General features: G+C 50.5%; 2 protein-coding genes across 2 annotated transcripts; one reads left to right on the top strand and one right to left on the bottom strand.

The window, feature by feature from the left end:
* The first annotated feature begins 486 nt into the window (after positions 1-486).
* On the top strand, positions 487-14,758 carry LOC118919533 (uncharacterized). The gene is made up of 6 exons (XM_057504987.1): positions 487-713; positions 2,809-2,857; positions 3,774-4,700; positions 7,962-8,182; positions 12,440-12,488; positions 13,719-14,758. Exons 2-6 carry the CDS (start codon positions 2,815-2,817, stop codon positions 14,606-14,608), a joined length of 2,130 nt encoding a protein of 709 aa, XP_057360970.1. The 5' UTR covers positions 487-713; positions 2,809-2,814; the 3' UTR covers positions 14,609-14,758.
* Positions 14,759-17,349: 2,591 nt separating this feature from the next.
* On the bottom strand, positions 17,350-23,227 carry LOC118919587 (GTPase IMAP family member 5-like). Its single transcript, XM_036899661.2, has 4 exons — positions 23,011-23,227; positions 22,083-22,164; positions 19,773-19,821; positions 17,350-18,826 (listed from the first exon to the last, which is right to left on the bottom strand). The coding sequence occupies exons 3-4, from the start codon at positions 19,813-19,815 to the stop codon at positions 17,943-17,945; spliced, it is 927 nt and encodes a 308-aa protein (XP_036755556.2). The 5' UTR covers positions 19,816-19,821; positions 22,083-22,164; positions 23,011-23,227; the 3' UTR covers positions 17,350-17,942.
* Positions 23,228-23,593: the final 366 nt, after the last annotated feature.

Here is a 23,593-nt window from a genome sequence, read left to right on the forward strand (position 1 = left end):
TTATCCCCAACACAGCAGAAGGTCTCAGGTCCTTCCATAGCAGGGAAGCCTTTCTTTCCCAGAGAATGGTGAGACTCTGCTTCCAGATTCTTCGGACAGGTGGACCCCAGAGTAGCTCGCATGGCCACCCGACCGTCCAACCAATGAACAGTTGTTAAGAACAGCTATCATGTTTTTGGTTCAGGGACAGAAGATTCTCTGGAACTATTTTATAGGGAAAAAGTTCCTAGAGGGTAAGAAGTAACTGAAATATAGATCAGTAACCAATCTAGAAGTAGAGTCAGAACACCCTTCCCTTCGACAGACACAGCAATATAATTGGTATCAGGGTCCTTCTAGAATCACACCACCTTAGGCACAGCAGGAAGGAGGTTTTCTAGGAGACACTGCAAACCAACAGCTCAATGGCAAACGTGTCTGTCTCTTTAAGTTGTCACCACTGGGCCCTCCCTCCGTGGGTTTCCTGAGCTCTGAGGTCTGAGAGGCCCTCTGTGTGCTGGGAGGAACAGCCTTCTGCCCTCACGACCAAAGGGAAAGCAGTAGGTCAGGGGCTCCTCCAAGCCAACGGCAGAGCCTGTCACCCATTCTGCAGGAAAGGTGAGCCCAGCAGGGGAAGGGAGTCGCCCGGGAGCAGGAGCCGTGACCAACCAGAAGGAGCTTGGCTCTGAGCGTGGGTACTGCCTGAGCACCTGCACTGCAGCGGCATCACCAGGGTGAGTGAGGGCAGAGCAACCCACATCATGCCTCCATGTTGTCAAAGATGTTCCGAGTTTCAGACAGAGTAAGTTCAGAAGTCTTATGAACATCTCCCCAGCCTGGAGGGCACACCTCCTTATTTAAGGGCAAAATCAGCCTCCTTAATACAGTAAGAGAAGTGTGTGCTAGAACCACCTGCAGGAACAAAATATATTTTTCAAGGAATTAAATTGTTGCCCAAAGTGCATATTCGGCAAAGGCAAAGAGATTTCTGTGAACACCCAAGCAATCTAGCCTCAAAACATGTTCCACTGCGGCAATCTGGACCCACCCAGCCCCCACACGGGACAGCGGCAGCGAGGACCGTGGTCTGCAAGCCCTCACGCTGTATGACCCCTTAAATACCCAACCCCTCGTTCAAGCTTATCCACACGAGCTGCTGGGGCACCTCAAATTCCTCATCTGTACAATGCAGGAGTTTGAATAACTAACTGGTTTCCTTTGTGGACTGATTACATCAGAAATACCAGATACATGAGTCAGAATCTCTGCTGAGGACCCCAAAAAGGTACAATGTATAGAACACTCAACTCTGAAAACAGCAAATTTGGGAGGTGCTGACATGAACTGTGAAGTCTCGGAGTGTTAAGAATACAGGAGTCCATGTTTTACATACTTCAGTAACTAAGAGCCATTTGTCATCCCAGATTTCACTGGGGCTTACTTCCCTCTTAACTATTTTAAATCATTTGCACCCCATTCCAAACTACATGGAAAATTCCAATGACCTACACAGGTGTTGGGCGAATTCCCTGCAGCACATTTACTCATTTCCATCTTTGACAAGAACTTCTTGTTTAGCTAAACCCTTGCTCTTTGCGCTGAACCTTGTGGCTCTTTCTCCACTTCCGCTATGCTCTCAGTTATGGGGTTTGCTGATTTCTCCACAGAAAATACCTAATCAGGTAAGGCCCGTGGGGTGAACTACTGAAGGCTTTAGGAGGTGGCAGGGCAGTTACTGCAGAAACAGAACCCACTTTGGACTGAGTACCAGGCAAACCTGTCATCTAAGTCCTTTGTCCGGAGACAAGGTCTTCTGCCAACCTCTCCTTCTGCTCTTCCTTGCATGGTGCCAACGGGAGAGAACACAGTCACCTGTAGTGACCTGGGTGAGAATGTGAAATGGCTGGGGGAGCACAGACAGGACAGACAGAAATGTGGGGAGGATGAGTCGCAGGAGTAAAAGCACAAGGTGGGCGCACAGACCCCGAAATCTGCTCTCTGTGTTGCAGCTGACTGAGGAGGGGTCGCCTGGAAGTGCGCTGGGAAGTAGACTGAGGAGAGGGTCGCCCCGTGGCCAGGTTCTCATGTGACCAGGCAAAAGTGATCACAGAATGTGGAATGGGATTCAGCGTTTGAATTGGGTAGGATCACTTGGCTTTGAGAGGCCTCAGATTGCAGGGCAAGAACATCAGGAGTTGGAGGGCACATCCCAGTCTCTCCAGCACACTGGTCATGTTTAGACATATGTAGACAAGCCAAATTATTTGGTTTCCGAGGGCAGACCAGAGGCTCTCCAGATCAGCTTGAGAGGTATGTTTTTTTCCCTACTTCCAAAGCAAAATTCAGCTTCTCCCTTGTTTGTTTCCCAGGCCTACCACCCTAAGGCAGTTCTCTAAGTCCTGAGCACATTTTGTGGTTCTCACCATTTTCCAAAGTCTCTCCTGGCTGCTGAATCTCCTGGGAAAACCTGATATCAACAGCTTCTGTCACTGGCATAGACTCTCCTGGGAAATTCCCATCTAAGCTTACTCACTGGCATGGCGAGGTGCAATAATCTCCCCTCTGTGTTTCGCTTTTGGAGGTCCTGAAAAGGAAAACCAGGCTCTCCACACATTACCATGATGCCAGTCCAGCCCCAGACCAGGTCCTTCCAATGTCCCCCTAAATCCTTATGCTCAGGCAAGGCAGGAACCATGGCTTTTTCACGGTGGTGTCACCAGCTCTTTGGACTGTGCCCAACACACTGCAGCTGCAGGTGGTCATGCCCCCTGATGAATGAATGGACAAATGAATGAATGAATGAACAAATTGTGTTTGGGACTCTTCTAGGGAAGCATGGGAGGAAGGAAAATGGCAAGAGATGAAGAGAATCCTTATGGTAAGAACATATCTCACATCATGTCCTTGCCCCAGTGTGGGCCCTGGGTGACAAGCGAAATGGGCTGCCTCATGACTGGGCAGACACGAGCCCCAGAGGTGCTGTGAGGTATTTAAGTTCTTTGACTAGCCTGCGCGTCCATTCCCAAAGTAAATGAGGATAATAAACCTCCTCTGATCTCCACCGAAGAGGATGTAGAAGATATCATGCCCAGAGGGAACATGCTCTACCAGGTAGAATGTGCTGGAGAACAAGGATGGAGGGTTGAACAGGTATCCTAATGGGCAGCAGGGACAGGACAGGGAGGAGAGGGAGGGAGGGAAGAAGAGAAGTCATCTCCTCTAATGCTCTCAACAGCTCATGAGAAGCAACTGCAAGTATTATTGGCATTTTTGCAGAAGAGGTTTGAGGCTGAGGTTAAGCAACTTCCCCCAGGGTTACACAGCCAGCACATGGTGGGGCTGTGATTCAAACCCGGGTGTCTGGGCCTCCACAGCCCTTCACCACCAGCCAGGCTCCCCCACTTTTTTCCGGACTGGATTCTGGGAGAAGCGTTGCAGAGCCCCCAGGAGTTGTCGAACGTGGAACAGCCCGGCCTGGCGGGGAATGCGCAGGGGCCATGCGGATGAAGCAGTGGCCTGGTATTGCAGAGGGGAGTCTAGTTGTAAAGAAACGTCCACGGGCAGGTGTGGGGCATCTGCAGGCCATGTGGGGAAGCCAAAATGAGAGAAATAGACGGGGAGAGACCCCCGGGAGTTCCAGACGCGGCGACCAGGTCCCCTCAGGAAAGGCCTGGCTCGAAAGTCAAAGCCCAAGGCGCTTGTTTCCCACGCCCAGAGGGCGCCCAGGAGGCCCAGCGGGCCAGGAGGCGAGCCTCTGAGTCCGGAGGCTGACACGGGTCAATCGGTCCTCGCAGGTTTCGACGACTACGGGCCCGCCCCGCAGGAACCCAGGCTGAGGCTCATCCTGGCCGGGAAGACCGGAGCGGGCAAGAGCGCCACGGGCAACAGCATCCTGGGCCAGCGGCGGTTCCCCTCCAGGCTCGCGTCCAGGTCCGTGACCAGGACCTGCGCGGTGGCCAGCCGGCGGTGGAACGGCTGGCACGTGGACGTCGTGGACACCCCGGACCTTTTCAGCTCCGAGGTGGACCAGACAGACCCGGCGTGCGCCGAGCGAGGCCGCTGCTACCTGCTGTCGGCGCCCGGGCCGCACGCCCTGCTGCTGGTGACCCAGCTGGGCCGCTTCACCGCCCAGGACCAGCAGGCCGTGCGCGCGCTGCGGGAGCTGTTCGGCGACCAGGTGCTGGCGCGCACCGTGCTCGTCTTCACGCGCAGGGAGGACCTGGCGGGCGGCTCGCTGCAGGACTTCCTGCGCGACACGGACAACCGCGCGCTGCGCCAGCTGGTGGCCGCGTGCGACGGCCGCGTGTGCGCCGTGGACAACCGCCCGGCGGGCGAGGAGCGCGAGGCGCAGGCTTGCGAGCTGCTGGCGCTGGTGGAGCGCCTGGTGCGCGCGCACGGGGGCGCCCCCTACACGAACGACGTGTACGGCCTGGCGCGCGCTCTGGGCGCCGCGGGCCCCGAGGAGCGGCTGGGCCGCCTGGTGGCCCGGCTCGCGGCACGCGCGCGGGGCCGGCGGGGGCGCGGGCTGCGGGCGGCTCTGCGCGGGTGGCGGCGCGCGCTGGGGGGCGCTTGGAGGCTGGCGGCGGCCGCGCTGCTGGGGGGCGCCGTGCTGCTCTGGCTGCTGTTCCCCAGGCCGCCGCCCCAGGGCCCCGCGGGGAGTGTGGGTCTTCAGAATGCTGGGAACCTGGCAAGAAAAATTGAGCATTTGGCGCTGAAAGGGGACTAAAACGTATTCCAAAGGGATCCTGTGGTTTCAGACAGTTTTAATGACAGAAAGCATCGGACACTGTATCAATTTTGCCAAAGCTTAACCTGTCCTCTTTAGTTTTTAAGTTTCATCTTTGTATGTACATAGTTCTTAAATAAATTTGTTTAAAAACATCCTTAAAACATTTTTGTAGTCTTGTCTATCTCTTTCCTCTGGAAATATAATAATGATTAGTAGTTTTTAGTAGAAAATGGATTCATGGCAAAGAGAAAACAGCCATTTTTATTTTAAGTGCTTAAAAAAAGTAGACGCTTAATCTGTTAGGGTTGCTATTTTTTTAAAAATCGGACTGAGTGGCTTGTAAGCAACAAAAAACAATTTCCCAACTGATCCGGAGGTTGGAAGTCCAAGACTGGGATGCCAGCCTGGTCAGGTTGTGGTGAGGCCCCCTTTGGGGCTGTCGCTGTGAACATGTCCCTGTGTGCTCGCTGGGTGGAAGGGATGAACGAGCCCCCTGGGCCTCTCTACAAGGGCACATTCTCCTTTATTGGGCCTCTGCCCTCATGACCTCATCACCTCCGAAGGCCCCACCTTATAATGCCATTCTTTTGGGCCTTCAACATAGGAATATTGTGGGAAGACACAAACGTTCAGACCATAGCAGACACTGACCCGCCTTAATATGTTTCTAGTTCCTAAGCATGCATAGGTATCTCTCTTTGTCATCCTTGTAGGTTGTAAGTTTTTTATTATCAGTGAAGAGTTATCAGGGTCACATGTGTGTTGATGTTTACTTCTGATACATTCGTTTATTTACTAGTACAATGAATTCATACTCATAAATAGATAAATTTCACATTCATAAATACTCCACATGTATTTTTTATAATAATAAATGCTCCATATTATTGTATGTGTAGACTTGGGAGTTAGTGTATAGATTTGTAATATAGGGTAGGATATAATTTGTTGTCAAAGACATTTACAAAGCACAAGTATAAACATACAATCTATATATGTATAGAGTCGGACACACAGAAAGTCCAACTCCTAAGGCCTAGGAGCTCAAGACATGACTAATACTGAAGCTGGACAAGAACAACAGAGGATACTGCCCTGCCCCCGCCACGGGCCTCACAAGTAATGATTAATTAATAACAGTAGTCTGCTGTGAGGAAGGGTCTGGCCTGGAGAGACTCTGTGAGGCAGAGTTGTGCAGAAATGACTGGAAGCTGAAGGTGAAGGAACAAGACTGGTGAGTAAAGCCTTACAGCATTAGGGTGCTCACCCTACGGGCAAGGCGATACCAATTCACCATCAGAATGGACGTCCAGCCCGTGAAATGAGGGGAGGAAAAGAAGTCATATAAATGGGGAGGGAAGTAATAAACCTATCTTTATTCAAAAATGATATGAGTATCTATGCAGAAAATACAAAAGAGTTGAGACAAAAAAATATTCTAGGACTAATAATTTAGCTTACCAAGGTAAGAGAATACATGGTCAACATGCAAAGGTGGATTATATTTCTGTATACTAGAAATAAACAATTTGAAATTGGAATTAAATAATCAGTACCATTATAATAGCATTAAAAAAACATGAACTACTTTGGGATAAATCTAAGATCTTTATGCTGAAAAGTACAAACATTAATAAGAAAAAAAAAGAAGACTTAAATAAATGGAGAGGTAAACTATATTCATGGATAAGAAAATTCAATATTATTAAGATGTCAATTCTCCCCAATTTAATCTATAAAGCAATGCAATCTCAATCAGAATGTGAAAGGGATTTCCTGTAGATGTTTACAAGCTGCTTCTAAAAGTTATATGAGAACACAGAACCAAAACTATTTTGAATAAGAAAAAGTTGGAAGATCCACCCTCCCTGATTGCATGATTTACTGTATAGTCATCAGAACTGCAACTCTTCTGAATAAGAAAGGTGATGGAACAGAATAAGGAGTCCAGAAATAGACCTATGCAAATATCAATAAATTCTTGGAAAATTTACAAAATAATTCAGTACAGATAGGATATTCTTTTAAAGCCATGATGATAGAAAATAGACATCTATTTGGGAAAAAAAATCTTGATGCGTAGGCTACATCATATACTAAAATTAACTGATTTTCTGAATACCATTTCTCCACTCTGGGCCTCTGTCTCCTTATCTGTAAAATGAGGGGAGAAAGAAGAAAAAGAACCATCCTAGATGAACTCTGAAATCCTTCTAGCTCTTACTGTGTCCTTCTTGCCCTCTGCTTCCACAATACTGGTTTAAACTTTCAAATGATAGTCTTCCCCTGAGGCTAATGGGAGCAGAGAATGTGGGTGTCCTAGAAAAGCCATAGAAAGTTGTGGCTTCTTATGACTTCTTATGTTATCACTGAACTGTTTCCAGCACCTCTTATACAAATCAACTCCTTCTCCCTTATTGCAGAAGAGCCAGTTTTGCATTCACCTTTTATCGTTGCCCAGGGCTGTGCTTCCCATTTTCTGAAGAACAGGTGTGAGAAGTCTACTTTTCCTTTGGATAAAGGCAGTTAGCTAACACAGGTGGTCACCCAGTTACCAGGCTAGTTTAGGATGAGCTATGTGTTAACAATAGTTATTAAGGTTGCCTATGATGTGCACCTTCCAGTTTCATGCCTGCTCAATGATAAAACTGTTTTCCTTCTCTCCTGTTTTGGTGGAGGGGTTTTCTGGATTGGCATGAGATTGTTTTAAATTATTTTTCCCAACAAATCTCACACAATAATTATTATGTGACTCCAAGCCTAACTTCAAATGTCAACTGAAAGGAATATGGGGGATTCTCTGGGACAAGGCTGGCCCATGCCTAAGCCTATATTGTGTTCATCTCACTTTGCAGCTTGATTGCTTTCGGTTCAGTACTCAAGCCTTCAGTGTGCAATCAGTGGACACCTAGTCCCCGAGAGTTCCCACAGGGCGGGTCCATCGGATCGCAGAGAAGGGGCAGCCAGCACACGCGGTCTGGGGAGCCCTTCACAGGCACTTCCGTGGAGTTGTTCTGCCAGGCCCGCATGGACCAGCAGTGCCCTCTGCCCCTGGTAAGCAGGCGCATCCTAGAAGGAGGGCTCTGAGGAGGGGTCTGGGGAGTCGGGGGTGAGCAGGTGCTCCTGCCACGTGAGCTGCGGGAGGGGGCTGGCGCCCCCCAGGAGCCTCACTGTGCCCAGACGGCATTTCTCGACAGGGGCCCGTCACCGCCTTCGGAACCTCTTCCTCCAAACATCGTCTCTTTTAGTTAAGTCAAAAAAGGAACTGGGCGGGGGCCTGGGCGCCCGGCGGGCTCCAAGAGGAAACGTCCCCTGCGGCAGCAGCTGCGCGCGCTCACGGGTCTCGGGGCGGCCGCCGCAGCCGCCGGGCCGCCCACCCGAGGGAGCAGCGCCCGCGGTCCGCGATCCCCTTTGCATTCTTCCCTGACGCCGGCTCTGGAAGCTCCGGCCTCAGCCGCGGCTCCTCCGTCACCGGTAAGGGGGGCCCGCGCGGGTCCCAGCGCCTTCGGGGGTCTGAGAGCCAGCGACCCGGCCCCGGCTGCTGCCGGCGGCTGTGCTCGCACCCAGCGTCCCGCGCTCCCGGGCTCGCCCGTCGGGGAGGACGGCGGGGCTGGTGAGCCCTACGGGCGCCAGCAGGTCTCCGCGGGTGGGAAACAGGCTTGGGGGCGACTCGCGCTGCGTTCACGCGCGCCACATCCCAGAGCTGCACTGGGTCCCGTCTAATTGCCCGCCCCTAATGAGCTTCAAAAGGTTTCTTAAAGCCGGACTGTCTCATCCCATATCACAGATGAGAAAACTGAAACTCCAGAGGCGCCCTCGCCCAGGAAGGGGAGTGAGAGGGCATTACCCTCCTCACTTCTCATACCCCAGCCCCTCAGGCCCTGACGTGTGCCTCTTCGCAGAAAGGTCTGCCAGTAGGAGATGCTTCTTTAGATTCCATCCGTCTAATGTGGAATCATTACTTTCTCACCCACAGTGAGCCACGTGTTCCACACCAGACCCCTCAGTGGAGAGGGTCTCATGAGCTTCATCTTCTGGAAACCACCCCATACTCCCCCAAATACCCCACACCTTTCCCATGACACAGTGTTGGACTCTCCCCTGTGGCAAACAGACTCCCGTTCAGGGTGTATGGGGACAGTCTCTGTGTCTGCTAAACCTCATGTGAGAATGGGGTCACAAAATAGCAATGACTAAACTACAAATCAAGTGACTCTGATACGGGAAATACAGGGACTGGGGCAGATGAGTGAAGGAGACACTTACAAAAAGGCTGACAGTGACGTTTTTATCTTTCCTAAAACAGTATTAGAGAGCCTGCTTTCTCTGGTTTGATAAAATAAGGTAAAATCAGGCTCATATAATTTTAAAACCGGAATGTATATTATGTTCGTTTGCTTCAACTCTTTTTCTAATCTAGATCCTCCTACTATCTCTGTCAGATGCTGTTATCATCTCTGCTTGCACTCTGCCTGCCACTCTCTCATGATGCCTGGTCCCGTTTTGGAGCAGCCTAGTAGAATTTTCCTTTTGGAGAAGAAATCTGCCTCTGTTCCTAATGCTCACTTTCACCTGCCCCATGGTTGGCATGCACCACAGCCCTTCAGGTCTACAGTGCTTCCCCAGTCTTTTTCTAGGATTTACTTGGTCCTGTTAATATTTTGTCTGTGACCCATTTTAGCATCTCCATCAATACCCTGTCTGACTTGCCTCCAGATACTTTGTTATTTCTTGATATCTGCCTAAAAGCCTTTTCTTAGGGGAGACACATGTCTCCCCTGCAGCCTGACCCACTCAGAAGATGGTTCAGGAGAACTGCTGCGCTGCATCTCCGCTAATGTAACTAGTTTGTTGGCTTTTTGTGACAGGTGCACTGCCCGGTTTGGGTCACTGATAATAGAGTCAAGTAAAACCACCAGATTGTTTTAAACTGAAATACCTCAATTCAGAGCAACTCCTGCCCCCTCAATTTTATCTTTGAATAATCTTATTTTTTAGACATGCACTTGAGATTTTGCAGTACATTCCTCTATGTGATTTTAGGGCAGGCTTCCAGCCTGTCAACATCCCCTTATGTCCAGAGCATGGGAATGGCAACATTGTATGTGGTATTCCTGGAGGCTTGTGGACTTAATTTGGAACAATCTTTTCCTCTTTTGGAATGAGGAGGGAGAATACACAGGCAAAAGGAGCCATTTTTTGGTCTTAGTTCCATGACAGTTGTGGGACACTGAATAGATCATTTGATGGTCAGTTTCCTAATACTTTAATAAAAATTTCAATACCTGTATTGATCACATCACAGGGAATTTAGGAAAACAAAACGATGGCCATGAAAGAACTTTGAAAGTTACAAATGGCTGCAGAGAAGGTTATGATGATGATGACCTCATTGTCACCGTCTTTACCCATCAGTAGATGGATTCCAACATATTTTCTGAGGTCTCTGAGCCTCAGAAAATGTCATCTGAAGTGGAAAAGATGTCAGAAAATTTGAGCAGTTTAGGCAAAAGAGAGAGGCAAAGACAGCATATAGGAGATGGTGGTGGGGAAAACACTCCCCTGCACTTAAGGAAAAGCATAGAGGAAGGAACAGGAAGGTAACAAGGAGGTTGTTATAATATGTCTTGATAATGCGAAAATGGATGGTTTTCCTTCAGGATGGCCAAAAATATCCACTGCATGAATAGGAAAGTGTGCAAAGGTTCTTCCTATATAACAGAACCAACCTGAATAGCAAGTAGACTATGAAAAGTGTTTGAATTCAATGGTAATCAGTGAAATGCAAGTTTAAACCAATTAAGGCATCATTATTTATGCTCACAGGGGTGACAAACAAAGTCTAATATCTCCAGGTACAAGTGAAGATCCTGGAATTCTCATATAAGGCCAGTGCCAGTGTGAGTTAGCACAACTCTCTTGCTTTCAAATTGGGCCGTATCTAGTCAGATGATAGCTGCATCCCAGGAAATTTGCTGCACTCAAGCGCAAGGAGATATACATGGTGATTACTTTGCACTGTTGTTTGTAGTAGCAAGCTTATATTTTGAAACAACTTAAATGTTTGTCATTAAATAAAATGCGTAAATAGCATCACTTATACAAAAGTTCAAATACAAAAATAGTACTATACACTACCTGTAAATACATGTGTGTGTAGAAGTGTAAACACACAAATGAGAATGTCACATAAAAACCGGAGAATATGGTTTGCCTCTCAAGGGCAGAGGGTAGAAGAATGAGACTGGGGAGTTGAAGAAAGAAATGGAATTCTGTGTGTAATGTTCTGACTTTCCCAGTCAAACAGAGGAGCAGCAATACACAGGCCAAAGTACTCGGGTTGGTTCATTGCAGATGGTGGTTGTTTTATGACTTCGTGTACTTCTCCACATAGAAAGCTTGTTTCATGATTTCACTCATGTGTGGAGTATAAAAACAAAGAAAAAACTGAAGGAACAAAACAGCAGCAGAATCACAGAACCCAAGAATGGACTAACAGTTACCAAAGGGAAAGGGACTGGGGAGGAGGGGTGGGAAGGGAGGGATAAGGGGGAAAAGGGGGCATTACAATTAGCACACATAATGTGGGGGGGGTGCACAGGGAAGGCAGTACAGCACAGAGAAGATAAGTAGTGACTCTATAGCATCTTACTATGCTAATGGACAGTGACTGTAATGGGGTATGTGGGGGGGACTTGATAATAGGGGGAGTCTAGTAACCATAATGTTGCTCATGTAATTGTACATTAATGATACCAAAATAAAAAATAATAAAAAGAAAGAAAGAAAACTTGTTTCAGACTGCAGAATCTTTAAAACTGAATAAATAAAATACAGTCTCAGAGTTCATCTTAATCACAGTTGCCTGTCACATGCTTGCCTTTTCTAAGGCCAAGAAGCAAGACACATTATTCTGCCTCATTTGAGTGAAACGCTTCTGCCAGCGTTTGTGCCAATTTCTGGTTAAATCTACTGGGATGCAGAAATGGCGATTGTTGGAAGGCTAGGACCTCAGGGCCCACCAGGAAAAATGTGTGATTAAAGCTGAGCAGGACGTGAGTCTATCCTGAACTTGTCCTGGGTGTCGATTCCCCGTGGGTCATGGCACCACCTTCTTGCCGCCAGCTGCTTGTGGGGTGGGAGGAGGGCGGCCGTGCTCAGCCCCCCCTCTCCCACTGCTTCCTCCATGGCAGTCCTTGCAGCCCTCGTCCCCAGTGCCACCCTCCCATCGGAAGGGCCACTGTGCCACATGAAGAGCATCTGACACAAAGAGTTTCGGGGACTGGAGATTCCAGTTCTTCAAACAAGCTAGTGTCCTTCGTAGCAAGGCAATTTTTTCTATTCTAGCAAGTTTGCCTGCTTTGATTCCAAAGTAATAATAACAACAACAATAATAACGTTCCACTCCTTGTTCTATAGAAGAATCCTTTCTTTATTTCATGTCTTTTCAAGATGGAGGGAGAGAATCAATTGATTTGTTTTAAAACATTGCCTTCTTACCTGTAAGCTGAGCAAAAAAGTAACCGTGCCTTTGCATTAACAAGCCAGCTTCGCCTGGTTTGCTTAAAGTTATTGACTGATGTTTGAAAGTAAAAACAAGTTAGAAAATTAGCAATGGGAATGGCTCCTCTAAAGGTAATTATTCTTAGGTGTCTGAATTGGAGATGTTCTCAGGCCTCACCAACTCCCATAGGGACACTTGCTCATATTCCTTTCCTGTTTGTATTTCAGAAAAGAATGGAAGGGCTTCAGAAGAGCAGATACGGAACTATGGCTGAAGGTAAGAAAGCCTCGGAGGGCTCAAGGGCTCCGGGCCTGGGGGGGTTGCCTCCTCTCTCTCCACCCCCCTCACCTCAACGCAGTGACAGACGCTGGCTATTTTAAACTGAAGAAGAAAAAGGCAGCTCCCATTTGTTCCTTACCTTCTTCTGTCTTCACCCCCAAAACCCCCATATATGACACTCTCCCCGCACATGATGGGGGGCAATGTAGAAATGAAACTTCAAGTCGGAGGTTGGAGGGTTTGGAACTGAGCTGTGAAAAGGACTTCTCTTCCCTTGTCTGCCCTCAGCCCAAAGAAGGAAGAAATTCCCTGGAGAGATTTAGTAAACCCACTTGCTGTAAAAACATCCCAGACTACTCAGGGAAAGGGAGACCCAACACAGAATAGAAGGAATAAAATAATAGAGTTCAGGACCCTGAAATGAATTTAATCCATCCGGGCTCAGGAGAACTCCAGAAACCCTTGGCTCCCCACCTTCATCCTCCCGCGCAGACTTTAGCTCTGGGCTCAGTGCCACCCGCTCCAGCACCACTTTCCTTCCTGTTGTCTGCAGTTCAATCAGCCGAATGGGTGGTGTTTCCAACCCTGGTAGGTCTCACTGTCTTGCCTCCCACTCTCCTTCAGCCCCCCATTCAGGGTCTTCTCCCACATGTGGCCCATGACATTAAGCACAACCTTCTGTCGTCTCCATTTCAAGCGTCCAGCTCCCCACCCAAACAGCAGAGACCCAGGGACATTCAGCTGGTCTTTGGCAGGAAGCCCCGGTAGCTCTGACATCTGAGAGTGTCCAGCACATCTGAACAAGTGTGCCTGGGAATTTGTGGGTGAAAAGAGGATACTATTTTCTCACCTGTGACTTCTTATCCTCTGCCTCCTCCTGACCTCACATTTATTTTGCATGAAACTGGCTAAGCACCATGGAAAAGCACAGGCCCATTTTGCTTTCGGAAGTCGTGTTTCCGTGCCCCAGACAAAGTGCTCGCGGCGGCCTCCTTACTGTTTCTTCCTTCTGGGTCTTCTCCCTCTGGGTGCCTGCGTGGGCACCCAGCGTGGGCTTCCTGGGATCCAAGGACATGTTAGAGTTGTAGGCAAACTTTTGCATGAATTTAGACATGACTGTTTCTCTGGGAGGGATGAACAACTGCTTTCATGAGATATCAGGGGGGTCCGTGACTTAAAAATCCTAGGATTCACTAACTTAAGACACAAAAATTTCCTTTTTTATAGGCAGTGTAGAAGATTACTGGTTTGCCGCATCATCCTCATTGAGGATGGTCCTGGTGGGCAGGACAGGCAGCGGGAAGAGCGCCACAGGGAACAGCATCCTCTGCCAGCCCGCGTTCGAGTCCAAGCTGGGGACCCAGTCCGTGACCAGCACGTGCCAGGGGGCAGCGGGCACGTGGAACGGGAGGGACATCCTGCTGGTGGACACACCCTCCATCTTTGAGGCGAAGGCCCAGCACCAAGAGATGTACAGGGACATCGGTCACTGCTACCTGCTCTTGGCCCCAGGGCCCCACGTGCTCCTGCTGGTGACCCAGCTGGGGCGCTTCACCGCCCAGGACACAGTGGCCGTGAGGAGGGTGAAGGAGGTCTTTGGGGCAGGGGCCATGAGACACACGATCGTCCTCTTCACCCACAAGGAGGACTTGGGGGCCGAGTCCCTGGACGACTACGTGGCCAACACGGACAACCTCAGCCTGAGGAGCCTGGTGCAGGAGTGCGGGCGGAGGTACTGCGCCTTCAACAACCGGGCCCGCGGGGAGGAGCAGCGGCAGCAGGTGGCCGAGCTGATGGCCGTGGTGGAGAGTCTGCAGAGGGAGCTGGAGGGCGCCTGCCTGGGCAACGAGCTCTTCTTTGATGCGCAGATGCTCCAGCGAGGAGGCGGGGCCGGCGCGTGTGAGGAAGACCTCAGGCCCTACCTGGCCAAGGTGCGGCGGCAGGTGGAGAAGCAGAAGCGAGACCTGAGGGAGGCCCGGAGGGGCTGGGTGGCCAGGGTGCTGTGCAGGGTCAGGAACTGGATGGCTTCTCATATTGGAATATCTGCTGCTCTTGCTGTATGCATTTTGATTATACTTGCTGTTTTAATTAACTTGAGTTTTACTCACAAACAATGAGCATTTTCAGATGATTTTCACCATCAGCTTTTGTTTTCAGTCACCCTCTCCGTGTTTAAGGTATTTTAATTTCTCTTCCTTGTGTCAGACCCATCTTCAGGTTAAAGACATTCTTTTTCAATTCTTTAGATAAATAAACTCCAAAGGAAAAAACATTTCTCCTTTCTGTTTTGTTATAAATTGTGAGGGTGGATAATAAACTAACCAGACACTGTGCTGGCATATTTGGAGGCTTGCAGAAAGGAAAGGGTCGGTCTGTGACGCTGCGGGGCCGTCCCACCTCTGGGCCCCGCTTTGTTCACCTGCCTGTTGCAGGGACACTCATGTATTAAAAGCCAGCAGCAAGAATCCTTATTGCCTTCGGAAACATGGTCTGATTTCATCAGAGTTGGTTGTAAAAGATGATACCCGTGCCCTTCCTGCCTCCAGTGGAGGGAATGAGGATGTCCTGGGGGAAATTCTGGGGGTGTGAAGAGGCCCAGGAAGAGGTGCAGGAGGGGCCTGGACTCGAGGGGAAGGAAAGAAAAGGGATCGCACAGCACAATGGAGGCCTGAGCCTTAGGGCAGAGTCAGTGAGAAATTCCCAAGGCTGGGAAGTAAAGGAACTGGCATTTCTTAGATTGAGGTTTTTGCAAAGCCAGATATTAAGGCTTGGCAGATTATCTGGTCTAGGCGGCAGCTTTTCAGCTGTGACCTTGTAGCACAAAAGCTGCTGAGGACAACGTAAGTGATGTGCGAAGCTGCCATTCCCATCACACTGTTAGGAGCACTGACATTTGCATTTCATGTAACTTTCATATGTTGCAATGAAATATTCTTTTGATTTCTCCAACCATTTAAAAATGTGAATGTCCTTCTTAGTTCACAGTCTGTACCAAACAACCAGCAAACTGGATTTGATCCCTGGGCTGTAGTTTGTGGACCCTGGTCTTAGAGTATATTTCCCATGGTTGTTAGTTGCGCTGCATTGTAATGCGACCTCTTTACCCCAAACTCAGTTCCTCATCATCCTGGGAAATATCTACAGGGAACTTGGAGAAAGGGTGTGTTCCACATTTCAATAGCAATAAAGAGAATGGGGCAGGCATTGGGGGGTGGCTCATGGACTTAGTGGAAACAGGAAATCAGGTGGGGAGTTCCCTGGGTGGCCCTCCCTGACGCACTCCTTCTTTTGGGTAGCTGCCCACCTCCTCTACTCCTCTGAGGCCTGTAAAGGAAACCTGCAGTCCTCCCAGGCAGCCTGTGACCACATGGGTAAATGATTAATTCTGGATGAGTCTTAGGAATTCAACCTGGACACCCAAGTGTTCATCTCTAAGCCTTCACTGGCAATAAACCTGCCATGCTGATCTCTACAACTGAATCACAGAACCATTCCAAACAGGTGCGAGGGGTGTGACACATAAGCTTCTCAAACCCTTGAAATCCTAGAAAACTCTTGAGTTTTCAGACGAAGGCCACCTCCTCAAAGCAGTGTCCCCGGGTTGTCCAACCGCCCTGCTGTGACGTAAACGAGTCCAGCTCCGCAGACCTTCATCATGTGGGTACCGAGTGTCAGGCTCTATTCTGGGCAACATAGGAATGTAAGATAACGTACGGAGCATCAATAAATGATACCAGGTTCCTGCCCTGCAAAAGCCATGGTTGGTAGAGGCGTGAAGGTTGGACGCAGATTAGGCGTGAGAGAGCTTTTGTGGAAGGAGGATGTGAGCCAAGAGGAGAGCCGGCAGGCGCGGGCTGGCCTCTCCCGGAGGTCGCTTCAGGACTGTGGGGGAGGCCCCGTCAAGGAGCCTGCGAGAACCAGCCCACGGGGGGAGGGGCACAGGGAGAGAGGGGGAGGGGCCTGCGCGTCACCCTCTGGGGTCAAAGGCTGTCAGAGAGAACAAGGGGCCCGCTTTCTGTCCTGAGCCACCCTGGGACGTGCAGCTCCCTTCCCTGTCCTAGGCCTTCGGAGGAAGAGTGGGCTGAGCAGAGGAAGGCGAAGACCTTGGGCGGGATGTGCTCACCTTGCCGTCCCCTGGGACACTGCTCCGGTCACCCAGTAGACAGTGGGTGGCTTTAAGCTCGGTCCAAGGAAGGCACCCAGGCCAGGCAGACCCTAGGGGCAAGCCAGGCCCCGAGAGCAGGGCTGCAGGGGACAGGCTCCCTCTGGGGCACAGAGATCCCCGCCTGGCCGCCCTGCGGGGAGGCAGCGCACCCACAGGGGTCCCTTTCACCACAGGCAGAGCCGCCCGGTGCCCAGGGGACACTCCACCTTCACTGACTTCCGGGGGAAGAAAGCTGGAGAGTCGGCATGTGGATATTTTACAGTAGAGAAGGAGAAAGGGTTTTGTTTACTCACATGAATGTCCACCGAAGTATTTCTTGGGAAGTGTTCGAATGTGAGCCCTGTTTCTGCCCCAGAAGCACAGAGGAGGTCTGCCTACAGGCACCATATTTCCTCCACCCTCACCCATTGTCCCTCTTTAAAATAATCCAACTAAAGGGATTTTTCATGCTGCCCAGGAGTCAGTGAATGTCTGTTAGGGAGCAGGTGCTTTAATAGTGGAGGGAGGTGCTTCCTAATTCCAGGAACAATAAAGGAGAGATCAGTTCATTTATTCTTGAGGCCACTTCCTCAGGAAGCTTGAGAACAGGGACATTCTGAGGGATTTAAGGATTTTTTACAAAGGAATATAGTGGAACGTTTCATTAGTTTGAAGGTTTTCAAATGCAGGTAAAAGATGCCAAACTCAAACAGCTTAAATAATAAGGGGATTTATTGGCTGGCATCCTGGGAATCCAGGGGCGAGGCAGGCTTCCGGTCTGCTTGATTCAGGGGCTCGCGTTTGTCCCGTCTCTGCTCTGCCTGCAGCGCTGCCTTCAACCTCAGGCTGGAAGCAAGACGGCAGCTGGAGCCCCAAGACCCAGCAGTGCCCAGAGGAAGAAGAGAGCCCGTCTCTCTCTGTGGCTCTCTCCTGGGAAAGGAGAGACCTTCTGGCGCACCTACGCAGACTTCATTCACTTCTCATCGGCCTGCACTGGGTCTCAGGTCCAGTCCAGAACCAGTCTCCAGAAGAGATGGGATCGTCTGCAGACCAGCCAGGCGCCCCTGGAGCTGAGCCCGTGTCCCCTTCCTCTGAGCCACAGGGCTCCGTCAGCACAGGTGGAGGCTGAGCCCAAACCAGAAGCTACAAGGGAGAAGGGGACCAGGGGCCGCAGAGGCAACAAAGCCTGTCCTCTACAGACCATGCCGATTTGCGAATCGGTGTCTTGTGGTGACAAGTGGGACATGGGACAGTGAACCCATGAGCTGATGCTGTAGAAAACACTGTGACACGGAGAACATACAGGATTAAAGGTGATACCAGATGATCACTAAGATAAGAAGGAAAAGGAAGCTGCACCAGACAAGACAAACACAGAGGTCATAGTGCAGAGCCATCCAGTTCCTGACCCTGCACGGCACCCTGGCCACCCAGCCCCTCCGGGCCTCCCTCAGGTCTCGCTTCTGCTTCTCCACCTGCCGCCGCACCTTGGCCAGGTAGGGCCTGAGGTCTTCCTCACACGCGCCGGCCCCGCCTCCTCGCTGGAGCATCTGCGCATCAAAGAAGAGCTCGTTGCCCAGGCAGGCGCCCTCCAGCTCCCTCTGCAGACTCTCCACCACGGCCATCAGCTCGGCCACCTGCTGCCGCTGCTCCTCCCCGCGGGCCCGGTTGTTGAAGGCGCAGTACCTCCGCCCGCACTCCTGCACCAGGCTCCTCAGGCTGAGGTTGTCCGTGTTGGCCACGTAGTCGTCCAGGGACTCGGCCCCCAAGTCCTCCTTGTGGGTGAAGAGGACGATCGTGTGTCTCATGGCCCCTGCCCCAAAGACCTCCTTCACCCTCCTCACGGCCACTGTGTCCTGGGCGGTGAAGCGCCCCAGCTGGGTCACCAGCAGGAGCACGTGGGGCCCTGGGGCCAAGAGCAGGTAGCAGTGACCGATGTCCCTGTACATCTCTTGGTGCTGGGCCTTCGCCTCAAAGATGGAGGGTGTGTCCACCAGCAGGATGTCCCTCCCGTTCCACGTGCCCGCTGCCCCCTGGCACGTGCTGGTCACGGACTGGGTCCCCAGCTTGGACTCGAACGCGGGCTGGCAGAGGATGCTGTTCCCTGTGGCGCTCTTCCCGCTGCCTGTCCTGCCCACCAGGACCATCCTCAGTGAGGACGACCCTGGGGTGACGCTCTGCTCTCCTCCACCTGTAGGAGCACACGGAAAGGTAATGCATGATCGCTGTGGATGGGACGCTGTTACCCCAAAATTCATATGCTGAAAGCCTGCCCCCCACATGACAGCACCCGGAGGTGCGGCTTTTGGGGGTGATTTGCTTGAGATGATGTTATGAGAGTGAAGCCCCCGTGACAGAATTAATGCCCTCGTAAGACGAGGAAGAGACAAGAGCTCTCTCTGCAGTGAGAGGGGGACACAGCGACCTGGACGCCGTCTCCCACCAGACACCGAATCGGCCAGCACCTTCATTGGGCCTCCCACCTCCAGGACAGCGCGAAATCGGTATTTGTTTACCACCCAGCCTCAGGTGTTTGGGTTTAGCAGCCTGAACTAAGAGAGTAATAAATACCTTTTGAGGAGGTGGAACAAGACCAAAAGGGAAAGAGCCAGAAGAAAGAGCATCCTCGGGCAACCAGGCTGTCAGGCGCCCCCCTGTTCCATCGCAGGGCTGGGCTCCGAGTAAATGCCTTACACCGTATGTACAGAGTGAAGGGAATTCCCTCGGGATTGGTGGGGTAAGTTACCCCAGCTCGCCAGAGTCCTTGGGGGTCTTTCTTTTTGTGACTGCCAAATTTTGCCACTCTTTCCAGAATCTTCTCTCCATTCAGTTCCCACTCTGAAGGCTATTCGATGTTCAGAGCTTCCCACAACCATTGAGCCATTTAACCCATACTTTCTACTCTTTCCATCCCTGCCTGGACTGTGTTTTACAAGATGATAAGGTTTTATCCAGAAAAACATACCCTAATTAAGTAGAGAATGACATCAAACAGCTAATATATTTCCTGGGGAAAATGCATGTTCTTTGTCTTGGGGTGACTGTAGTCTTGTCCCTTTCACTGAAGGTGGGAGTTTACTGCCCCAATGCTGAGTTCATGCCCCCCGAGTGTCATCAAGAACTCCACTAGATCTTACCTGTGGCACTGGCACCTTGTCCATCCTTCAGGAACCCTTCCATCTTGTTCTGGAGGGGAAAACACACCGGAATTGTTCATGCTGGAGGTAGATGTGGTATCCAACACAAACACCACACTTTATAGATGAGGAAATTGAGCCCCTCCAGGTCTGCTGACCCTCAGCCCTTCTCAGCACTAGACTGAGCCTCCTCCTGAAGAGCATATAGACAGCCCCCCGACAGGGGAGCACGCGTGCATGAGCTCCTGCAACCTGCGTTTAGTTGATTGGAGGCCCTCAAAATGCGCTGCCCACCCAAAAGACTAAACAAAGAAGGTGGTCATTTCCTACTGAGCATCCAGTCTCTCTGGAGCCCTTGTCTGCTTTTAGGGTCTCAGTCCTGGTGCCCAAACTCAAGCTGTCTGGCAAAGTATCCCCCTTTGGTAAACACAACAAGAGAAATTCTTCCCTAAGTCTATGCGGTGAGGGTGGTAAGGAGGGTGACCAGTCATTCCAGTTTTCCCAGGACTGAGAGGATCCCCTGATCAAAGGAACTTCAGTGTTGAAACTGGGAGAGTCCCAGGCAAACCAGGACAAGTTGGTCATGCCAGCAGAAGGAGGTGTCATGAGTCCAGGTGGGCAGTGGGGTGGACTAGAGGCCCACGAAATGAAGGGAAGGCCTGCTTTGTTAGGCTCAGACCAACCATTTTGCCACCTAAGATCCATGCTTCCATGTTCTGGGCTCAAATAGTCTCGGGCCAGTAGCTATCTCATCTGTCTCCTGGCCGCTCACCTTCTCTCGCTGTCCCCTGTATGTCTCTCTCTTGATCCTTCTCTTTTTCCCTACCCTCTACTTCCTGCGCCCAGGGAAGGGACTGGCCCCGGCCCCACCCAAGCATGGCTTCTCAAGCTTCAGTGCTGAGAGGAACCTCCACAACCCTTTCCAGAGCTGCGGCAGGACCTCGCTGTGTGCGAAGTCTCAGAGCTTCCATGGAACAGGTTCACGGAGTTAATGCAGGAGAATGAATCTCCAGTTGAGGAATTTCGGGATCTAGGCCAGGAGAACTTAAAGAAAATAGCTTTTGGGGGTAAGTGTATTTTCTCAGGGCTCCCTGGGATCATTCCCTAGAGGACGTCATCGAGCTTGTCCTCACGCGAAACCGACCGCAGTGGTCGCATCGGCAGGGAAAATAGTTAAATAAATAAATAACATGAGAATCATTTTAATTTGAATGTCAAAACCCAGCTTTTATTAGACACTTTCCCAGAAATACCTTGTAAGTCGTTCTAATGGCATTTTAGAGCCAAAAGAGAGAAAAGGCAGCAGCTTACCAACCCTTAGTCTCTCTATTTTTGACCAGATCTCACAGAAACTAGTCTAACCTGGTTTGTAAAGTCGGTCCCATCATATGTATAATCCAAATAAGAGTTATGGAGGCTGAGGAATCACAGTGCTGGTCATCCAAGCAAGCATGGGTCTGTCAGATGGGAACTGGCCTTTCGCATCTCTCTCATCCTGCCATCCATGAAGGAGGGGGCCTTTCAGATCAAGTGTGATGCTTAGTTTTAGGCGTCAGCTTGGCTAGGCCATAGTAACCAGTGAGTTAACTAAATCAAAAAAGGTATTTTATAGATGTGGTTAAGTAAAGGTGGCCTGCCGTGGTGTGGTGGGCCTCGTCCAGTCAGCTGAAGGCCTTGAAGAGGTTTCCCAGAGAAGAACACATTCTGCCTCAAGGCTTCAATATCAACTCCTGCCTGAGTTTCCAACCTGCTGCGCCTGCCCTGCAGATTTTGGACCTACCAGCCCCCATAATCACATGGCCAATTTCTTAAAATAAATTTCATCATACATACATCCTATTGGCTCTATTTTTCTGGAGAAAATTAACACATCGATCCGGCTCATTCCTTCTGTACTGAAGCTTAGAGAAGGAGCTACCTGAGCATAATCTCGTCTTTGGCTAGTTCTTTTCACTGGTGGATTGTACAGGGAGGATTTCTTTTTTTATTAAAGATATAAGTGCACAGGGGGTGGCAAATGGGGAAACTGAAGCTTTTTAGATATCAGATTGTTTTGATGCTGATGACTTTGAAACCAAGACACTCTGTTCTGCCACGCACCACCCTGGGATCACCTTGAAGGGTGGCCCCAGAGAGGGGCCAGAGAAGAGGGGCTCCTGAGCATCTGAGGGCAGCGGGCGGGTACCAGGTGGGTGACGTGAGTACTGAATACTGAGGGGCGGCGGCGGGGGTGCTGAAGGGGGCGGCGGAGGGACCAGCCTTCTGTGCTGTTCCTCAGTCCCTTGGGTTTGCTCCAGCAGCGCTACTCACATGACGGGTCTGGCCGGCCGACTGGTGGACGGCCACTTCTTCCGAGATGAGAAGCTTAGCTTGCTGCTCTCTCAGGATCCACCTGCGCAGGAAGAGAAGCGGGAAGGGGCTCTTTCCCAGGCACCAGCTCAGTTTTTCTCATCTTTCTCAATTGCTTTTTGCGGATTTTTCCCTGTCCAGTCACAGGACCACCTCTCTAGCCCAAACTGGCACGCCTGGGGCCAAATGGCTGCCTTGGTGTCCCAGCTGCTCCCACCCTGGTGCTGCCCCCAGCGGGTCACTGTGTCCTGTTGCCACATCAGTCCCCTCTAGATATTACCAGCATCATGCTTCCCCTGCACAACAGCGTGTCCAGGGCTGGCCATCAACCCACCTCCCTCATTTTACAACCATCAATCTTTCCATTAATGCCATTTAAAATGTGATTAAAAACTTCTATTGCCAGACACTTCTCTCCCTACTCATGAGAGTCCTGCAGGCCTGGCGAGCATCTCAGCTCTGCCAGCAGAAAGGAGGCTCCCTCCGCGGCCCTCAGGAAGCCACAACCGTCACCACGGCAACACCTCCACCAGGAGGACCAAAGGTAGGAAAGGAAACCGAAACGGGCTGGGGCTTGGGCAGGTCCTCTCACCTCACCCTCATTTGCCACAAGAAATAATAATGATACCCCGCCAGAGGCCCCGCTGGAGTGTGTCGAAGATGGACAGCAGGCTGAGAATGGCAGCTGACACTTATTGGGAGCCTTAGGGAAGATAAACAAAGTGTAGTTGTTTATCTGTTTATCTATTAAGGGGTGTGAGGCAGGGCTGTCTCCCAGGAAGCACACTCTGTTGCTCAGAACTCCATTCTTGCTCTAATGAGGGAGGTTCAATTGTTTTTAAACAGCAAATCATATTTCATTATTAGGGAAAAAAAGCAAATATTTTACCTGAGCAGATCAACTTGAGTCCCACTCCTGAAATCTTTCTCCTCTCTTTAAAATGGAAACTGTCTCCATCAGGTTGAGTGCTGTACTCGACCAGAGAAGCATCGGAAATTAAAGATTAGAGTCAAAAGGCGAGTTTGCAGCCTGTTCTTCAAAGGGCACCCATGGGTTTGGGGGGCAGGTGGAGGGAAGACAGTTCAGGCCATCTTCCCTTGCCCAGCTCATGGAGGGAACCCCAAATGTGCACCCAGATTTGGGTGCGGCAGCCACTTCTTGCATATGTGAAAGCCCTTCTGCACAGACACGAAAAATAAGCTCGTTAGTGTCACCAAAGGGTCTGAGCCTCTTCTATTCAAAACTTTACGTTCAGTATAGAATCAATAACATTTTCAGCTTGCACTTATTTGGGGTCTTGAAGTAGGTAATTCTTGACCTTAATTATTTAAAATTAAAGAAACTGAGGCTTAGAAAGACCAATTGTCCAGAGTGATATGATTGGTTCTGAAAGACCTGAGGTCCTGAGAGGAGAGGGAGAGAGAGAGATCAAGCCTTGTTACCTGGAAGGTCCCGGAATATCTTGCAAGCT

The sequence above is a fragment of the Manis pentadactyla genome, chromosome 7 (assembly GCF_030020395.1).
Source record: "Manis pentadactyla isolate mManPen7 chromosome 7, mManPen7.hap1, whole genome shotgun sequence".
NCBI lineage: Eukaryota > Metazoa > Chordata > Mammalia > Pholidota > Manidae > Manis > Manis pentadactyla.

What these genes read in the sequence shown, in the direction of transcription:
- LOC118919587 (XM_036899661.2), bottom strand. Translation starts at nt 19,815, where the DNA reads ATGGAAGGGTTCCTGAAGGATGGACAAGGTGCCAGTGCCACAG. An exon ending in ACAAGGTGCCAGTGCCACAG is followed by an intron (nt 18,827 to 19,772) that starts GTAAGATCTAGT and finishes GTGCTCCTACAG; the next exon opens with GTGGAGGAGAGCAGAGCGTC.
- LOC118919533 (XM_057504987.1), top strand. Translation starts at nt 2,815, where the DNA reads ATGGGAGGAAGGAAAATGGCAAGAGATGAAGAGAATCCTTATG. An exon ending in GCATTTGGCGCTGAAAGGGG is followed by an intron (nt 4,701 to 7,961) that starts ACTAAAACGTAT and finishes CTTTTAGTTAAG; the next exon opens with TCAAAAAAGGAACTGGGCGG. An exon ending in CCGCGGCTCCTCCGTCACCG is followed by an intron (nt 8,183 to 12,439) that starts GTAAGGGGGGCC and finishes TTTGTATTTCAG; the next exon opens with AAAAGAATGGAAGGGCTTCA.